Source organism: Nestor notabilis, unplaced genomic scaffold (assembly GCF_000696875.1).
Source record: "Nestor notabilis isolate BGI_N333 unplaced genomic scaffold, ASM69687v1 scaffold213, whole genome shotgun sequence".
NCBI lineage: Eukaryota > Metazoa > Chordata > Aves > Psittaciformes > Psittacidae > Nestor > Nestor notabilis.
The window spans coordinates 1-18370 of record NW_009923070.1 but is presented as its reverse complement, the minus strand read 5'-3'; the positions used below and the strand labels follow the sequence as shown (position 1 = coordinate 18370).

The window sequence follows — 18370 nt, the reverse complement described above, 5'->3', positions numbered from 1 at the left end:
GCCAGGTCACCACCTCACTGCTCATCAGCAACGCTCGGGCAGCCTGCAACGAGGACCTGCTCACACGGGAGGGAGTCACCTTCTGCGTTAATGTCACCAGGCAGCAGCCCTTCCCCAGCCTCCCACAGGTCCGGGGCATGCGTGTCCCTGTGTTCGATGACCCGGCTGAAGACCTGTACCGGTACTTTGAGCAGTGCAGTGATGCTATAGAAGAGGCTGTGAGGAGCGGTGGGAAGTGCCTGGTTTACTGCAAGAACGGCCACAGCCGATCCGCTGCCATCTGCACTGCTTATCTGATGAGACACGGAAAGCTCCCACTCAAGGATGCATTTGAGGTATTGTACTGATAACCAGGTTTATGCTTAGCCATCTTTTGGGTAGGAAATGCAGTGCTTAGTGTGAGTAACGGTACTGTCCCATAGACTTATTATTTTGGTGCTCTCACCTGTTTATTGGCAGTTAAAGATATTCAACATATGAATAAAAATGACATTAAGTTTTTTTCACCCCCTCCCCAGTTTGGCCAAATAAACTTTTAATCTGAGGTTTCTAGGACAAATATAATTACAAATGCAAATAAATAGGCTTTAAGCAAATACAGAAAGTTAGCTGTTTTGTGAACATTTTCCCTATCATTTCCTTAGTCATGATAAGTGAAGTTAAAGACAGGAACATAATGAAAATGAGGGAAATGGATGCGAGTGTGCGCAGTTGTTGTTCTGCAGGATTTGCCTTTATGTGACAGTCAACACAGCAAAGAAACATCAGCCGTTAGGCCTGATAAATAGCTAGAGACAAGGTAGTGACAAGTGATAGCATCTCAACTGCAGCAGGAAGCCTGCCCAATACATACGACTTCTGCTCTACCTTTTAGTCTCCATCCATTTGGTAGGTACATCACTAGAGGAGCCTCTCATGTAGATGACTGTTTTGCTCAGTGCTAGACAGGGGCGTGCAGATTCATGACCAAGTTTCAAACTATATTGAGCGTCCTGACACATGAGCAGTGTCACCACACGGACCCCAAGTCAGGAGATCTCAGCAGGCACAGGGTGAAGTCAGCTCACCAAAATATCTGTTTATTATTCCATAGCCAAATCAAAACCAGTCTTAAAGCCTAAGAGGAAAAAATCCATCTACATGCTACCTGCCCTTGCTTCTACACTGTCTCTCCTCTTTCCTAGACTGTGAAGACTGCCAGACCAGTAGCAGAACCCAATGCAGGATTTTGGTCTCAGCTGCAGAGATATGAAGAAGATTTGCAGATAACCAAGCAGTCTGAGCTGCTGAGCAAAGGACTTAACTCTCTTTAAAACATTTCACACACTGCTATCTTTAAGTGGCTTGCAACAGATTTAAAAGAACTGGGGAAAAAAACCACTTCCTGTATCAGCTGTACACAAAGCACATTACTCCTCAAACTGAGCTCATGGTCCATTAAATTCATTCAGAGCGTTACTGTTGAAGGTGCATGGGAAAGGGGCAGGTAACCAGGGGGAAACAGCAGAAACAGAAAATGGCTGGGAGGCCTGTAAACAAACCAGAGAAAGGCATGGAATCTGCAGCATTTATCTCACCTGAATGACACAATGCAATAACGTATTGAATGAATGAGTTAGTGGTCACTGAAGAGGGATTTTACTCTTGGTTTTCAACTAAACTTCCCAGTGACTTCACAATATACACTGTCCAGAGGACAAGATGCAGATGGCGGTGAGGAGTTCAGCTCCCATCATGCAAGTTAAATGGCTTTCCAGCTTTTGAAACTATTCTTCAAAATTCCAAAGGAATTATTTTAAAAACAATAGTTGATATCAGAGGGAAGAAGATGACACTGGCAATCTAAAAGTAATCCTAACTTCTTTACTCACTAAGCCTTAAAGACCTGTCAGTGCCCAGTTCATGCCCTAATGTATCAGTTTATAAGTCAGCTCTATCTGCATGCAAGCAACATAGCTAAATCATTTCTGCTTAAAGTTCATTTCATGGCTAAATCCTTTTATGCTTGCAGGTTGCCCTGTGACATTATCTATTGGGATATCAAGGAGGCTGCACAAAACTTCTAAATCAGACCATAATTTTGCTTGGGAAAAGTCAGTAAAAGCAGAGAGAAAAAACAAGGTATTTTGTTGAATAGCATTAATATATTTGTAATGTAAAAGGGACAATTTATGAAACCTGTGAACCTGCAGTGTGAAATTCCACTGCACATGGCTCAAAGCATCAATACAAAGTAAAGTGAGCTCATCGACAGCTGCCTCAGTGCTTACACAAGGCAAATACATGCTCACAGCAGTGGAGTGGTTTAAAGCAGAAATTCTAATGATGGAGAATAAAGGGCACTGGGGAAATACATTAATCAGACTATTCAGATGCAGTAGAAATCCTCAAAGTTAAAATAGGATTATTGTAAAAGGTGAAAACATAGAAATAAAAAGTAAAAAATCGGGCTATGATCTTCTTAGTTATCACAAAGCATTTTAGCACCAGATGCTTGCTGCGCACCCGGCTGTGTTTGGTTCATTCTGCATCATAGCTGTATCACATCTGATATCTGCATCACAACCAACAAGAAATTATTATATGAGTGGTTATTAGGGAATTTTTTGTAGCTGATACAAATCTTGACCATCATACATAATATGAATTTCAGTATAACGAGACTTCTAGCCCGTAGTATATAGGCTATATGCTTGTTAATGGCCAGGGTACCACTCATCAAAGAATCTGTTTCAGTCAGTTGTCTGTGGAATAAAGTTTGTTGCCAAAAGCTAAAGCTGCTGGATAAAAGTAGGAAGCTAAACATTAATGCAAACCCAATCCATTGCTAACTGTGAGGTGTATTAACTTGCAGTTAAGTACAGCATATTAGTTCCGCATTTTTGAGTCAGCCAAAATAGAAACAGTTGGTCTCCACTGTCAGGATATACTGAACTCTGAGGTTAACCTTTACCAGGCTCCTCAGCATTCAGAAAACCTTCATGCCGCAGGATTTCACATCACAGCATCTGCTATAGAAACCTATTTACAATTGAAAACCATCTGGAAAACCATTTTTGTTTACACTGAAAACCATACCTCCGCTTTGTACTGCTCCAAATTAAGATGAAAGATTGCAGCTTGGAACTGGAGCCCTGGAAGTAGTTCACGTCTTTATTTGAGGTCATAACCTACTATCGTTACAAGTGATGTAAAAGGTAAGTTTAGACGTACTCCTTGTTGCTTATGACTGTCTCAGAGTTTTTGGTGTACGCGTGCTGCTGAGGAGCCGCCTGGCCTGCTGAATATGGGTATTTGTTGAAACTGTATTAAGAAAAAGAGATACAAAATAATAGGTATTACACACATTTTCACAGCTTCAGATACCTGGGAAGTCACTGATCCAACCCACTGACAGCACACACTTCACGAAGGGGCAGAAATTAGAGGCCTGTTGTTCTCATCAGTCTTGCACCTACGGGGAAGGAGGTGGGCTATCTGACAGACAGCACAGCCATCTCTCTCGTGTAACCAGAAACACACTCTGGATTCCTAACTCACGTGTGCTCTTCCTCAAGGCATTTTAGTCGAGTTCCTAAAGCAGAAGAGAACCTAGACCTTAATGCCTTTGTGCAAACTGCAGTTTTTAATACAGGAATCAAGATGATGAGAAAAGAAAACAAGTATCTGCAGCCACCCCCTTCGTCACGTTGAACTTCTATTACTCTGTTCATCAGTTTTACCTGATTTTCAAGGTACTTCAGGACATTTGGTACTTTGTATGGAGAGCGAGATCTAAAGTCCAATGTGGCTGATGAAATATTACTGTAAAAGCTAATTGGCTTCAGATTAGGCAATGGAGTATCAGAGGAACACTCTCACTTATCATCTGTTTTGACATAACTTTCCTAAGATTAAATACAGTAGCAAGGAGCATGCTTCTTCCTTCCATGTTACCATCCTCCCAAGCTTAGCCAGTACAGCCTCCAAGCCATTTGGGTTCTTCTGAGTAGAGATGGACCCCTTCTGTTTCTGATAATTTCATTCCCTCTCCTTCATAAAGGGACTTTCTGTATGTGTGAATAATATTGGAGAAAAAAAAAATCCAGGCAAGGTCAAATATTGAGGCCAGAACTCTCAACTTACGTGTTTTTATGTGCAACAAGACATTTCCATAAGGAACAAAAGAAAAAATCATATGCATCTAATGACCAGTTTAATCTCCTTTGGGAAGGAAATGCCTTTACACTTTCTGCAAATTAAATGGTGTTTGAATATTTTAATAGTAGTGAGTATTGCAGAGAAACTTGATTGTAATACACTATTTTTTTTATATCATTTTCTTTGGGCAGTAGATAGTTCTCTCTTTCACTGCACATCAGCACGTAGATCTTGGAACCATTAGCAGTACCCAGATTTACCAAATACTAGTTATAGGTGGCCACTGATGGCAAAGCATTAACAAGTACTTTATCTGGGAGGTACAAGTATTGGCACAGCATGCCCTGCCATCACCAGTCCGTGACATGTCATAGCACTGAATTAACAGGTACAATTTCCTGTTTGTACTTTATATGGCTACAGATGTATATCAGAGGGTGAGAGAGAGCATAGTAGACAGTAGAAAATGGTATATAATTGGCAGCTGCTATTTCAACTGCCAAATCCCAGATTACCTGTAATCCTGGTTTTTCTTCTGTTTGCATGAACAGGTCAGTAAGATCCCACCAAGCATACAAAGAACAGATCCAGCCCAGCCTAAGTACAGAGCATCTCCTAGTTCATACCTGAAACAGGAAATATTTTATGGAAACAGCATGTAATGGGATCACAAAGCCATTATTTATATCCGTATATACACTGAGGCATAAGGTGCACAGATCACACAACCAAGTTCTAGTCTGCATAGGAAGCAGCTAACTGAAAGCTTGCTTCAACAGATAACAGAGGAGAACAGATCTGGCTTTGTGACAGTGTTCTGTAAAACTCTTATGTGTATTTTAACTGCTCTGCCAAATTAGTGTCAGAACGTACTAAGCAGCATGAAGATAAGTAGCAATGACTACTTGTGTATATTTAATAAATTGTTGATACAATAAATTATGATAATGTACCTTCTGGGCAGTCCACAACACTTATTTTGCCCTGGTATTGCTTGTGCCACTGAAGTAATTTTGGGAAACTCAATGATTCAGACCTTACCATCTGTGTCACGAGAAAAGGCTAACCATCAGTTTTCTACGGACAGGAAACTAGATCACCTACAAGTAGCTATTTGTATAGGGCTAGTTTTCAGACTTTTATATCCTAAAGAATATTCAGCACTCTCTGTGGTTATATGGCTGAAATCTGTTTATGAATATTTCCAAGTTGAAAAGGAATAGTTCCCCATTTTACTGTACAATAATGATGAACCCGCCCAGTCCAGTCCAAGAAATTCACAGATGATGAATTTGACCAAAAGACTACACACAATTGAGCCAGGGCAAGTCTGGCAGGAATGTCACATAAAGAAGAAAACAAGTTTCTACATTCGGACAAAGACTATAGCCACAATATGGCTGTACCTCTGTGCTCTGAGACACCTAAATACAAGGGCAAAATAACTGTCATAGACTGTGTAGGCGGTGTTCTGAAGCCAGGTATGTGTGGGGTTTTCCACTTCAAACAGAAAATCATCATTTAAAAGTGTCAAAGTTTCTGACTCAGAATTAATTGCTAACGGGGAGGTTTACATGAGTTCATTGCTCTCTGTGTTCTCATCCCAGGTTGGAACCACAAGGTGTCTGCTGTTTTAGGCACACTCCGAACACAGAACAAGGAGATAATAATTATCTCAAAAAAACAGGAGTGCAAGTTGCTGAAGTAATAGAAAAAAACAATCGGCGAGCGTTGCCCAGTGCATGCCATCGCCTCTGCTCGCTAGCCACCTACAGACAGGAATGCTGCAGATGTCATACCAAAGCAAAGTACATTGGAGGGATATGGAGAACTTACTTAGGGTGCCCTCACAGCTGTATGAGAAAGTCCATTAAGAGTTAGTAAAGGTTAATTTTACTAATTTGCTGAACAGAGGACAAGAAAATGCAATCTGGAAAAATAGATTTGACAGTCTTTTAAGGGTGAAGATCAATACTGACCTGCAACTGATTTTAAACCTGTCTCACAGAGTCCAAGAAGCACAAGCTTCCTCAAGAGCATGCCTGTCTTTCTTTACCAATTATCAAAGTTAATTCACTAGGAACCTTTCAGTAAATCGATAGTTTAGATATTAAAAAAAAAAAAAAAAAAAAGGTATTTCTTTAGCTACTGAATGCAAACAGTCTGGTAACTGATTAACATGCATCAGTGTTGAAGCCCCAACACTATAGCAGATAACTATAAAACTCACTAACTATCCCACTAACTGAAATTCCTTATCAACAGTTGTTTCGGTCCTCTAATGTATTTATTACCCTTCATATAATTCCCTCAAGGGGATATAAAACAACAAAAAGTATTCACAAGTGCAATTTCTTTGTAAGCGCTTGTTTGAAAACACAAGGAAAACTGACAAACATCCAAAGCAATTACTTAAAGTACTTTGATTCATAACAAAGCACTTCACCTCTGACTTCCCTGAACTGGTTCTCACTAGGAAGCTTACAAAACACTTCAAATATGAGCCTAGCAACTAAAGATTTATAGTTTACTGATCAAAAAATTATATACTCGGTAGATAAATGTCCCCCTTTCCCCAAAGCTGCTCTCTCATGTTCCACACACAATATATTGTTTCCCTCTCCCTTTTTCCCCCCTCTTTGAAGGAGAGGCTGGGTCACCTCAACCCTTGTTCCTCATTACTAAATATGGCCCCTAGATAAGGTGCCATAAGCAGCAGGCATTTGGTTTTGAAGACAGCTTTTATATTCTATTTTCTAACAGCTTTTATGTCGGAGAAGAAACTGGGCTTTTATATCTTCAAACTTCTTTGTGTGCAACTGTACAAGCTAATAGTCCCACAAATTTTGCTTGATTTTAATTCATGAGGCAAACAAATGTTGAGCTGTTAATACAGGGTGAATTTTTCTTTTTTTCAGACAAGCAGCACACTTCAAGTGATGTTTCTCAGCTGCCTGCAGGTCACTAGTATGCAGTTCAAGCTGGTTTCACTACGTCTTTTTAGTTGCTTGTACATTGAGGCATTCTATTCTAGCCATAGCTAGAATTCTATGCCTGTTTTGGTCTAAATGCTGCAGAAAATTAAGACTTCTACCTTTTCTTCTTCACAGCACTGAGATGTGAGCTTAACAGTACAGAAACCACTCGGATGTGGGGTTAATGTTCCCCGCATTCACTAAACCTTCCACTCTCCTCCCTCCCCCACCACCATCTCTGAGGTGAAAAGATTCCCTAAAAAGACAAATCTTTCCTCCTGTAGGTCTGGATAACAGGATCCATCCAGGTTCTGAAAAGGGAGCAACTGAGGTTAATGCACCTGTCTGTAACACATCATGCAGTTTGGTATGGTAGATCTAAAGACTTACTTGGTTCCAGCATACAATGGGTCAAAAAACTGAGTCGTAATCATCGCAGCGTACCAAGAAACAGCCACCATGGCACAGAGACCTACCAGACAAAGTTTAAAAGCACACAGGTGAATGACTCCTTTAATGGCTCTAACAAACAGCTTCAAACCAAGAACATTTCATTTAATTTAGCTGTGAAAGCAATACAAAATGTGAAAGCATTCTCATTTCAGCCTCGATATTACCTCCTAAAATAAAGAGAAATCCTCCCGTGACAGCAAACTTCATTTTTCCGTCTTCATCGCTCAACCCAATGTTTGAGCACTTCAAACCAAGCAGCGAGAGTACTGCAGCTATGAATCCCAAAAGAACAGAAGCAATCATCAAGGCACGACATGCCTGAACATAAGCTAAGGAAGAAAAAGAGGAAACAAATCAGGATCTGTACAGAAATTAAATGAATCTTGTGCTGAAAAAAATAAAAGTTACTAGGGGAGTGACAAAATTAACATAAGCACTAATGAAGGAATCTTCTCTTTGTTATTTGGTTCAAAGAAGCATCCAAACCTTAGTTTAGCCTTTAAGGTTTCAGAGTCAAACTACACTTAGACTTTATAAGCTCAGTAAATCATGTTGGGCCTTTAGTAAAGTTTCTTGGGTTTAGTAAAACCTGAAACATCATTATAGCAAGCCCTTCACAGCTTACATCTTGTAGGTCCTGTGAAAATGTGTAGCAGTATATATGGTCATTTACAGGAACAGAAGTAAGTTTCTTACTTGCAAGTCCTGGTGACTTCCTTACACCTGTACTGCTGAGCACACAGGACACCTGTGAACTCCAGGTCCTAAGCCAAGGTGTGCAGGGCTCTGGCACTAGAGAGTAATTGGAAAAATGTGCCAGCTTTGCTACTTCCAGTGCGAGATGGGAAAGAAAGTGCTCGAGTTAGCAGTGCACTTTAAACTCTGAGTTGGAGTAATGGTCAGGAGACAAGCAGAGCCAAGACAAGTATGTCCTCTGTAAGACATACTCCTGCAGAGAGTTACAGCTGGTGTGGGCACATTTGGTAAGGTGGTGTGCTGATGATTCTGCATCACTTACTTAAGCTCCCAGTCTCCACATTTAGGTATTGAGCGCACAAAAATTGGCCAGATTATTACCCAGCGTAAGAAGGAAGGTCAGACAGGGACTTAAGGCTCCTTTAAAATGGCACCCTGGACCTGACAGGTTCCAGGTCAAATGGCACTTTGGCACCTTTCTTACGAGATAAACATGCCAAGTGTCACCAACTGGGTGGGTCTTGCCTGCTAACTTCATTGGACTCTGTGATCTTAAAAGTCTTTTTCAAATCTAAATGATGCTATGCTTCTAATCAAGCATCAAAAGGGTCTGCGTCTGTGCAGTCACATCACTGATGCTAGTATTCAAGCTCCTGCTCCCTGATCACCTCCATGTCCTCCATGATAACCTGCTCTCTATCTCTGTTAATGGAGTCAACCTATAACCCTTCAGAGAACAAAACTCAGACCCAGAAACAAACAGGAGGTGACGTGACAGATTCACGCACAGACTCAGTGGGCTCTATAGCTTTATGTGGCTTAAGAGTATTGATCCTGCAAGCATGAGAGTTATCAAAGACAGTAATAAGCAGTCATGAGATAAATACACAGAATTAAAAGGATAAAATCATTCGAGGAATTAATGTTTTGTTAAGCACTAATTTTAAATTTTCTGGGGAAAAATATACACACAGTAATAAAAGTGAAAAGACCCCTCAAAGTACCATTAACAGTTCAAGATTTCTGCCTGCAGAAGATACTGTTAAGACAAGTACTCAATTCTGACACTGCTTTCTAGTCTGGGATCTTACACCATGGCAGCAAGAATCCAACAACTTCACATTTCAGGTGTTTGGGACTCAGTATTAAATGGGACGGGGTGTATTAGAGAGGATTCCCTGTATCTTTTCAGGACACACCAGCTCACCCTCAAGCTAAACAGCTTGCAAGCCACTAGCTGTATTATTTGAACAGAACAGATTTCATACCATAGCCTCTTTGTACCAAATTACAATAACTCAACAGCCTTGACTGAAGAGCTTACTTCACAGGCCAGAAAGCTCAAGTTTTGGTTGTCTTTATCTTAAAAATGAGCTTACTGGAGAAGACACAAAATCAGTTTATCAATCAATACTATTTGTAAGAAATTATTCCAAAATCCTGTCACTGCAAGAAATACCTATGGAACTTTGGGGAAAAAATAGAAGAAAGAGAGTTTAAAAAGCATTTGGCAGCTAACTAACTGCTTTATATGAAATGTTTCACCTATTTGTAACTAAACCATTCATGGTTTCAGTCTTACGCAATATTGGTTTTAAAAAGGCCCTCACTTCAAACATTTGTGATTTGGGCTAATGGCTTGCTGAATTCAAAAGCCTTTAAACCTGTTTAAAAGAACCAAGTCTGGTATTTTCCATGCACACAACAAACCCCAGAGGTATACCATGTAGCACAGCTGCCAATAAGGAAACCTTCATGGAAAATCTTTATGGTCCTTCTGATGAGAGTTAACAAAGACACTTCTGTTTTTTCTTCTTTTTTATCCTCCTGCCAATCCCTGGCATCTGCTGCTGCAGCAGTTCCAGCTAAGTTTCTAAGTTCAAACACACCTAAACTGACCATGATAATTTTTAGCCCACCTTAACTCATACGTGCAAGTTCTAGAGACATCTCTTGGAGGTCCCCGTGTTTGCTCAGCCCTCATCACTGCCAGACCCACTTTCTTTCTCTTTCCTGGCTTGCCCAACTGTCTTCTCAACTTTTTCTACAATTCAATGTCTTCTAATTGTTTTCATTTTCAGTGTCTTCTAAAGGGTTCTAAAACCCTTTTTTCTTTACAATTCTGCAAGCTGCTTTTCCATTCCCCCTCCTCCTGCCTGTCCCCCTCAAATACACTGCCATCTTCTCAGCAGTGTAACTAATCTCCTCTTCAACAGCTCAGATTTAATCTTCACACATTCACTTTCAGACCCTGGCCAATTCATTTACTTTCTGTCTGAGCCTGGGTTTTTTCCATTCTGCTGACTCCATGTTGTTATCTGCAGTTCTCCAGGAGCCTTGCTGTTGCTTGCATTTATTTCTCTTTTGCTTTAGCACACTTGTGATGCTCTTTCCTGCACCTACTCCCCCCCATCCAATTCGTTAAAACCCACTTTTTTCCTTAGCAGCTCCAAGATGCTGACCTGATGTGGCCCCATTGCCCACATCTGCACAGATGGGAGCTCTATGATACTGTCAGAGGCAACACCCCATGTAAATACATCAAAGACAAGATGCTGCCCAGAGTTAGTAGCAATGTTATGAACCAACCCTTGAAGTGGTTTATACATGAACCAAATGAAGACTCACATAAAGACATGATCCTGCTATTGCCAAGTCAAAGAAGTTTAAATAGGGTTATGTTTCTCTTCATTCACACAAGCATTTTAAAACCAATTGTTAGATAAAAGAACAGATTATTCCCTAACTGTTGGACACAGATAGTTTGAGAGAATTGCTCTGGTAGTGTCAGAGATGGTCAGCAATATAGTTGTATATCAGACTGAGAGGGAAAGCTGATTTAAAACATCCTTCCCGCTAATCCTGTATTACACTCTCTTCAGATTAGGAGTAACCTCCTACCTATTTAGTTTAGCCACCTCGCAGTATAAATTCAGCTATGCAGGAAGGCATTTTTATTCTGGGATAAGTATCTAGACACTGAGTTTCTCAAGATTAATAAAAAACAGCTTTACTGTCTATAAACATGCTTAGTGTTCAGGGAATGGTGTTTTAGCTGAGCATTTGATGATGATCCACAATTCTGCTAAAGGCTGATACAGGAACCAGCAGAAATAAATGTCCTGATATTTAGAACCACATCCAAGAAGACATAAGTTAATAAATCCTGACAAGTATATTAATCTATAATATACACTCACTGTGTAACTTATAATACATGTAACATATACTCATTGTATTTCTTGCATTATCTACAATTTTGAGTCACAACACACAAACCCCCACTACTACTTCTTAGCTATAATAGTATTTCCTACCTTTCATATGAAAAAACTCCAGCTACAGTACATTAGCTATCAAGTATTGCAAAAGAAGCCCTGTACCGTAATTCCAAATAAACATGGAACTGTCATATGTGTTAAAAGATGTCTCCTGGTAGTTCTTCGCACAAGATGCTAGAACAGAGATCACACCATATTTTAAATGCCTATTAAAATAAATGTTTGATCAAGTGATTTCATTTGCCTTATTTTACAGCCTTTCCCTATGTGCCTGACACGTTCTGCCGCTTAAGAGATTTTTATTACTTCAACCCACAAAGTCCTTCTTGGCCAGTTATTTTCCAGTACTACCAGATTAACAATCAAAAGCCTTAATACTTTTTTACCAACAAGTTCTCAAGCAGTATGAACAAGAACGCACAAAATCACATACCAGGCAATGCAAGCAGAGAGTCAAAGTCTCTGCAGTTGGATACTCCAGTGCTGTCTTCTGCACAGCTCTTCCACAGGTTTTCAAACAACGTGACTGTTGTGATCACACTGCCATGTACACTGGAGACTTTCCAGTAATCATGGGGCAACGTAGCTCCAATAGTTGCCCACCCACCCAAGCACAAAAGAAAACTAACAATTTCCAACACAGCAGTCATCCTTGTGAGCAGTAACAGTTAAATATCCCTATAATTAGATTATGATCAAGTGAAGCCTTCAGAAGCCTCCTTGCTGTTTAATCTCTGGGTTTCACTCCAAAATGAGGCTACCTTTGCTCTTTGCTCAACCCCAGATAAGGCTTACAGTGCATGACAATAAGAAGTGGGAGTAGTTCATGATAAAGATATTAACATTTAACAAAAAAATTACAAGATCCATTCTTTTTTCTAATGAGAAGTGACAAAATGAGCCTATTCTTGCCTCAGCCTAGAAAGCCCAGTCAATATTTCTACAAAATACCTTATAAGAGGGACAATATTAGCAAATATCGTATTTCTGTCTCTCCTCTGAAGTCAACTAGGGTTTACATAAGATTAAAATTGTTTTTAATTTTATTATTGATCTTAAATCAAGAAGCCTTATTATTTTCTTGATGATTCAAGCATAAAAAGGCTTGAGAACAGGAACGTTATTCTGTTGCTATAAAATTTAATAAAAGAAACTCTTTTTGAACTTATGGTCATGAGTAATCCATTGCAACTCTATTGCCAGCTTCTTTCAGGAAGGATATGTCTGTGGATGAGTGGTTTCCATTAATATTTTACAGTCTATTGATCTACAGTTAAACACATTTGATCTTAAAAATAGTCCCACTTACATAGGGATACAAAATTATAATAACATATATTTCACAGAGATGAAATAGAAGGGGACAAAAGAGCCACTGTGACAGACCCATCTCAAAAGGACCCATCTTAAAAGGAATAAAATGATGAAGGAAAACAGCTAGCTGAAAAGTAATAAATATCAGCTGCTTGCATCTGTTTGTCAGAATATCACAATATTGAAACAAAATATATCTATTCTAGGCAGAGTAGAAGCATGTTAAATTTGGTTTACTTGCTTCTTGACTAAGCAAACCCATACACTCGCTTCACATCACCCACTAATGTTAATACCTTCAACGGTTTGTGTATCCAAACAGGGTTAACCATCTCTTGCAGTAATAACCTGCTCTTATCTGCAGGAAATGGAGTCACAGTTTCTTCATAAAATAATTCTGCTATGACGCAACATGGTAAGAGATTCATGGCACTTACATAAAGGCTACCACAAGAATTAGCCGCTGAGTCACAGTGTGCCCGTAACATATACGTGGGGTTTCTTCCAAAATGCACTGGTCACCTTGAGCTGATGCTGTAGGTTGGTGGGTTCATGCTGCTTTAACAACCAAGAGAATCATTGCTGTGGAAGCACAGCCAGTGTGATCCTGTGCAACTCTACAGTTGCAAACTTCTAAAGAAACTAGATGGTATGTGGTAAGAATTGATCTTCTCCGGTGACTTTTACAGAATTCCCTCCTTCTGCGAAGTCACTGCAATTTGGAAAATGATAGTATAGTAAAATGAATGCACCGTACCAGTATACTGGAGTATCTGCATCCCATTAAAAGCCCTTCCAAGAGTTGCAAATTAATCTGTTCATATGCAAGTGCTACCCTGGCGACCTCAACAATCACATCTGCTGATGGCACTTTCAAAGTTGAGATTAGCTGGAACCTAGCATCAAGTATCCCCAGATTTTATACAGCTGCCAAGGATTTGGCAAAAAATAATTCAAGAATTTAATTTAATATATATATATATATATCTTCCTAATTATGAAAGCTATTTCAGCAGGCAGCCACAAAGCACACATACACACAGAAAATATTAAACTGCAGACCTGGAATGCATGAGTTTTTCCTGTATGGCATCAACCATTTTAATCATTCCCTTAAGGAAACAACTTTTCAATGGTGTTGAAGAATAAAGGTCTATTCTCCACTAAATTTCATAAACCATGGCTTGGTAAGTGATGGACACCACAGCAAATGATGCTTCGCAGGAGGCTCTGCATCAGCAGCGCAAAGGAGTTGGTTCTGATGGTTTCACATCAATACCATCCATGATTTGGGAGGTTTCCTTAAGACTTGGTCTGACCCAGTTGGGTGAACTGAACACCCAGTTCAGGCTGGAAGTCTGCAAGTGCATTTGTGGAGCACATTTCCCCGCTTTGCTTCATCCACAAGGAAACCAATTTCTATACTCAATACAAGTACAGTAAATAGGAATTACTGGAAAATTCATTACATTACTAAAGTATTCCTGATGTAAGTCAAATGCTTACATAGATATGCCAAGATATGACCATATATGATCATGGCAATATGTGACCAATGAGAGAAATTGCTCCTAATCCCTCTGATGTTCTCAAAATAGAGCATATTTGCACGTGATATGGTTGAGAGTTTACAGGCAGAAACAGTATTTTTCAAAATCGGATCAGCCAATACAGTCGGGGTTAAGAAACACCACTGCAAATATTAACACCTTAAGTGTTTGATCAACAGGAACTGTACCTTTTTGATTACTCATGTAGATTTATTTCAAGACCCAGGAACACTGATTGTGTACTCTAAGAACAGACACAGCCCTGCATCAGACAGCAATCACTCTGTAGGCAGCCACATGATGTGCCCATCAGCTGGCATGAAGAACCCTGTGCTGATTTTAGGGAACACACAGTTCTTAGAACACACTGGGTGTAATGAAACTGCATTTAAAAAAACAGGAGGCTGTCCCACATTGACTCTGCTTGTCTCCATAACACAGCTGAAACATCTGTTTCTTCCTGTTACAAGAGGCAAAGCAAAGCTGCCACACCACTGTAAGCATCCATGCCATCTTGCAACCACGCATGAGAACTGAAAGATTGGTGGCCCCACCTCACCACTCTGATTTCCAGAAATCATACCTGAGTTTCTAGATGAACCTTAGGCATCCTGGTGTCTACACAGGGGAAGTTTTAGAGAGGAGCAGTGCAGGTACCAGAACAGTATGAGAAGCTGACACTGACACAATAGTGTTTTTAAAATCCTTACAAGCATTAGTTTTGGGCTCCTGCTGCAACAGAGTTAACATATTTGAAGAACTGGCAAGTTCTCGCACAGGAATCACTGCTTGGTTACTTCGTTTTGGTAAACCTTCCTAGTTCCTAGTATCCCAAATACATTCTTGGCTTTTAAGCACTTTAAAGAATATGCTGAATCTTGAGAGTTCTCTCTTGAGAGTCAAACTCTCACATTTTAGAGATCTGCCACAGGCAGCTCTGGCTTCAGTGCTGCCTTCAGTTCATGTTTATGTCCAGAAAAACAAGTGTTCATAACCTGTGAGAGGTGGCATTTGTAAATTTTGAGCTCTTCACATGAAGAATATATCAGCTGGAAAGAGTCCAAACAAACAGCAATGACAGTAATCAAGGATCTATAAATCAAGAAAGGCTTGAAGAAATGATTCCGTGACACAACTCATAAAGTGACTGCACAACACTGAAAGTTGTAAAAGAATAAATACAAAGTTCTGTTTTGAACACAAAGCCTAACAAAACACCAGTTTTTAAAGGGTGTTTTCTGAGCAAAGAACTTCAGTGTCAGTCCTTCCTAGTCCTTTACCATAAACATGGTGTTTACAGAAAGATATTTTTAAAATCCAGAACAATCTAACCAGATAATTTTTCAGTCCCTACAAAGACAATTCTCCTTCTATTTGCAGGTAAACTACCCTGCTAACATGGCCTATCTCGGAAAACCCAGAAGAATCAGTGGCACAGACGTGTTTTAAATTTAAGCTAGCCACTCCCGAGAAATCCCAGAACAAATACACAGATTTAGCACCAAGTATCACACAAGTTCTGGAATATCTAGGAAGCCCTGTCTCACACCAAAGCACAAAAAAACACCAGTGTTCGCTGACCTGTGGTCTGCTTTTAGTTAGGAATTAAGCCAAGTAAAACTATGCTATTTCTTTCAAAATAATAATAGCAGTAGTAGTAATAATAATAATTATTATATCATAATCTTAGATTCATTGTATATCTTTATGTCCTCTCAACAGAGATGGTAACAAAGCCACACCAGTTACTGAGCTGAATTGTAGCATGAAGCATATGGATTTAACCTGTCTGCAGGTACTACAGGACAAATCTTGTCCATCCTAGACCCTCTGTGACCACAGCAGCATGTGCTGTCCAACCACACTAGCATGCTGTCCAGAAAGAAGGAATAAAATTACACCCCATTTTATACACATATGCCATACACACTTACTGCCTGAACTCAACATGTAGAGAAATTTCTTGCACTGAACTGATCTAACAGCAGTCACTGCACAGTCCATCCAAAGACCTTCAGAAATCCAGTCTGTAGTAACTAGCAGTGTTCCAATGTCTGAAGTTTTCCATCTGTTGGACATGGTAGTAACAAGTAAAATGGTGAATCCTGCTAAAGACAGCAGCAAGGCACAAATCTGTAGGCAAGATGACGCCATTCTTCTGACAGAGGTTGTTTTCAAATAAGCCTTCCAAAGTTCCTGATATTAGAAACCTGTTGGAAGAATTGATACACATACAGTAGTCGGAGTTAATCTTTACACAAGCCAGACCTTTGTGAAAACATCAAAAAGATGCCTACCTACGAAATAATAAATTACATAATGGAATCGCAGAAATGGAATCCAAATCTCATTAAATAATTGGAATATTTAAATATTCTATGACATCTGAATATTTTCTTAGGAACACTTTTATTACTATACATGTTTACCATGAAAAATACTGACAGAGCAAAACCAGAGGATCCATCTGAGGAAGGAATTCTCTAATTTGAATTTGCAATGTTTCATCATTCTTTACTTGCTTGCCAACTCAAAACTCTTAAAAAAACAAAGCTACTACATGCTCCAATAAATTAATTTCCCCATTACAATGCCTATCATACAAATTTAAAACAAAATAAATGTGGATACTCACGTTTATGGTATGTTTCTAACCTCTTTCATCTACCTTCCTGCTAGACACGGGTGTCAGCACTTTGTGAAGACGAGTTTGATCAAACAAGTGAGAGTTTTGTACCCTTTAGAACCTTTCCCCCCATTCTAAAAATCAAGGACTCGAGGCCAAAGCTCTGCCCCACTGTTGCACAAAAGCTCAGACTTGGTTCTTGGCTACTGAAACAGATGGCTCAAACAAGCAGGTTACAACAAAATCACGTATATTAGTACCAAAGGTGCTCGGTTTAACCCGGCAACCACTGACATAGAATTTCCTTTGTCAGTGCCACTGAGCTGCTCACACCCCATTAAAACTCCAAAGCAACACAGAAAACTACTACAACTTTCACAGTGATTGTTTTACTTGAAGCTTACGTTGCGCTTTTCACCAAGACACTGTTTTCATGGAAGGAGGCCTGTGTTCATATAAGACAGGCAACAACTGAAGGCAGGATTTGTTTCAGGCTGCAGCCCACATTGTGAAGGAATATGCAAGCTCCCTGCATTACAAAAAAAAAAAAAAAGGAATTCAAGCCTCCTTCCATACCCATTTGTTTTAAGTGGCTGCAACACTCAGGAATTGCAAAGAAAGAAGGATTAAGTTTATTCCCCTTTCTAAAATGTGTATATTCCACTACGAAGGTTTAACCTCACACTGAGAAGGGAGCACCTGTCCCTTCTGCGATTGTGTAACCTCTTCAAAACACACACAATTGTCAACAGAGAATATCTGAAATAAATGATTTAAATTAAGCAGGCAAATAATCTAAATGAATGTTTCTACCTATAACATAGATATCACCTGTACAATCAAAACTCATTCCTGGCAGTAAGAAAACAAAACCATATGCTCCGCACCATCACTATGGGTAGGACATATGTCAAAGCTGTAAACACAAACTTCTCATTAAAATACAATAATTAAAAATATCATAGGTTTCAAATGAGGAAGCCTGGAAACAACATTTCACAAACACAGAATCATAGCATCATAGGATGGTTTGGGTTGGAAAGGACCTTAAGATCATCTAGTTCCAACCCCCTGTCATGGGCAGAGATGACAACTTCACCCCCCCCCGCCACCCAAATTCAACCATGTTAACTGTTACAGCAGGACTACAAATACCACTGTAAGAGTCCTTCCCTAACCGTTAAAACAACTGTCCAGTATTAATGCACCTGTTAGAGATGATAAAACATCCATGAGCTCCTCCTCACTGTGGGCGAGTGTTCCTCAGGAGAAAGGTGTGCATGTGGTCTGAATCTAGATGGTGACATTTCACAGAATCATAGAATAGTTAGGGTT

The 18370-nt window shown here is 39.7% G+C and overlaps 2 protein-coding genes across 2 annotated transcripts in view; one reads left to right on the top strand and one right to left on the bottom strand.

The window, feature by feature from the left end:
- The window catches only part of DUSP28 (dual specificity phosphatase 28), a 2190-nt gene extending 877 nt beyond the window's left edge, over positions 1-1313 (top strand). The window contains exons 2-3 of the mRNA XM_010011925.1: positions 6-335; positions 1185-1313. Coding sequence (XP_010010227.1) covers positions 6-335; positions 1185-1313 — 459 coding nt within the window. The remainder of the gene's footprint in view (positions 1-5; positions 336-1184) is intronic.
- Positions 1314-3203: 1890 nt separating this feature from the next.
- LOC104403689 (claudin-15-like) lies at positions 3204-16563 on the bottom strand. The gene is made up of 5 exons (XM_010011924.1): positions 16344-16563; positions 7733-7897; positions 7506-7587; positions 4656-4766; positions 3204-3303 (listed from the first exon to the last, which is right to left on the bottom strand). The coding sequence occupies exons 1-5, from the start codon at positions 16561-16563 to the stop codon at positions 3204-3206; spliced, it is 678 nt and encodes a 225-aa protein (XP_010010226.1).
- Between the last annotated feature and the right edge of the window lie 1807 nt (positions 16564-18370).

Bases quoted from the DNA above. Each gene is read 5' to 3' on its own strand.
- LOC104403689 (XM_010011924.1), bottom strand. From the start codon at position 16,563: ATGGCGTCATCTTGCCTACAGATTTGTGCCTTGCTGCTGTCTTTAGCA. The intron at 7,898-16,343 runs GTAAGTGTGTAT...TTTCTTCCTTAG, and splicing joins CTACATGTTGAGTTCAGGCA to CTTATGTTCAGGCATGTCGT. The intron at 7,588-7,732 runs GTAATATCGAGG...TTTGTCTGGTAG, and splicing joins ATTTCTCTTTATTTTAGGAG to GTCTCTGTGCCATGGTGGCT.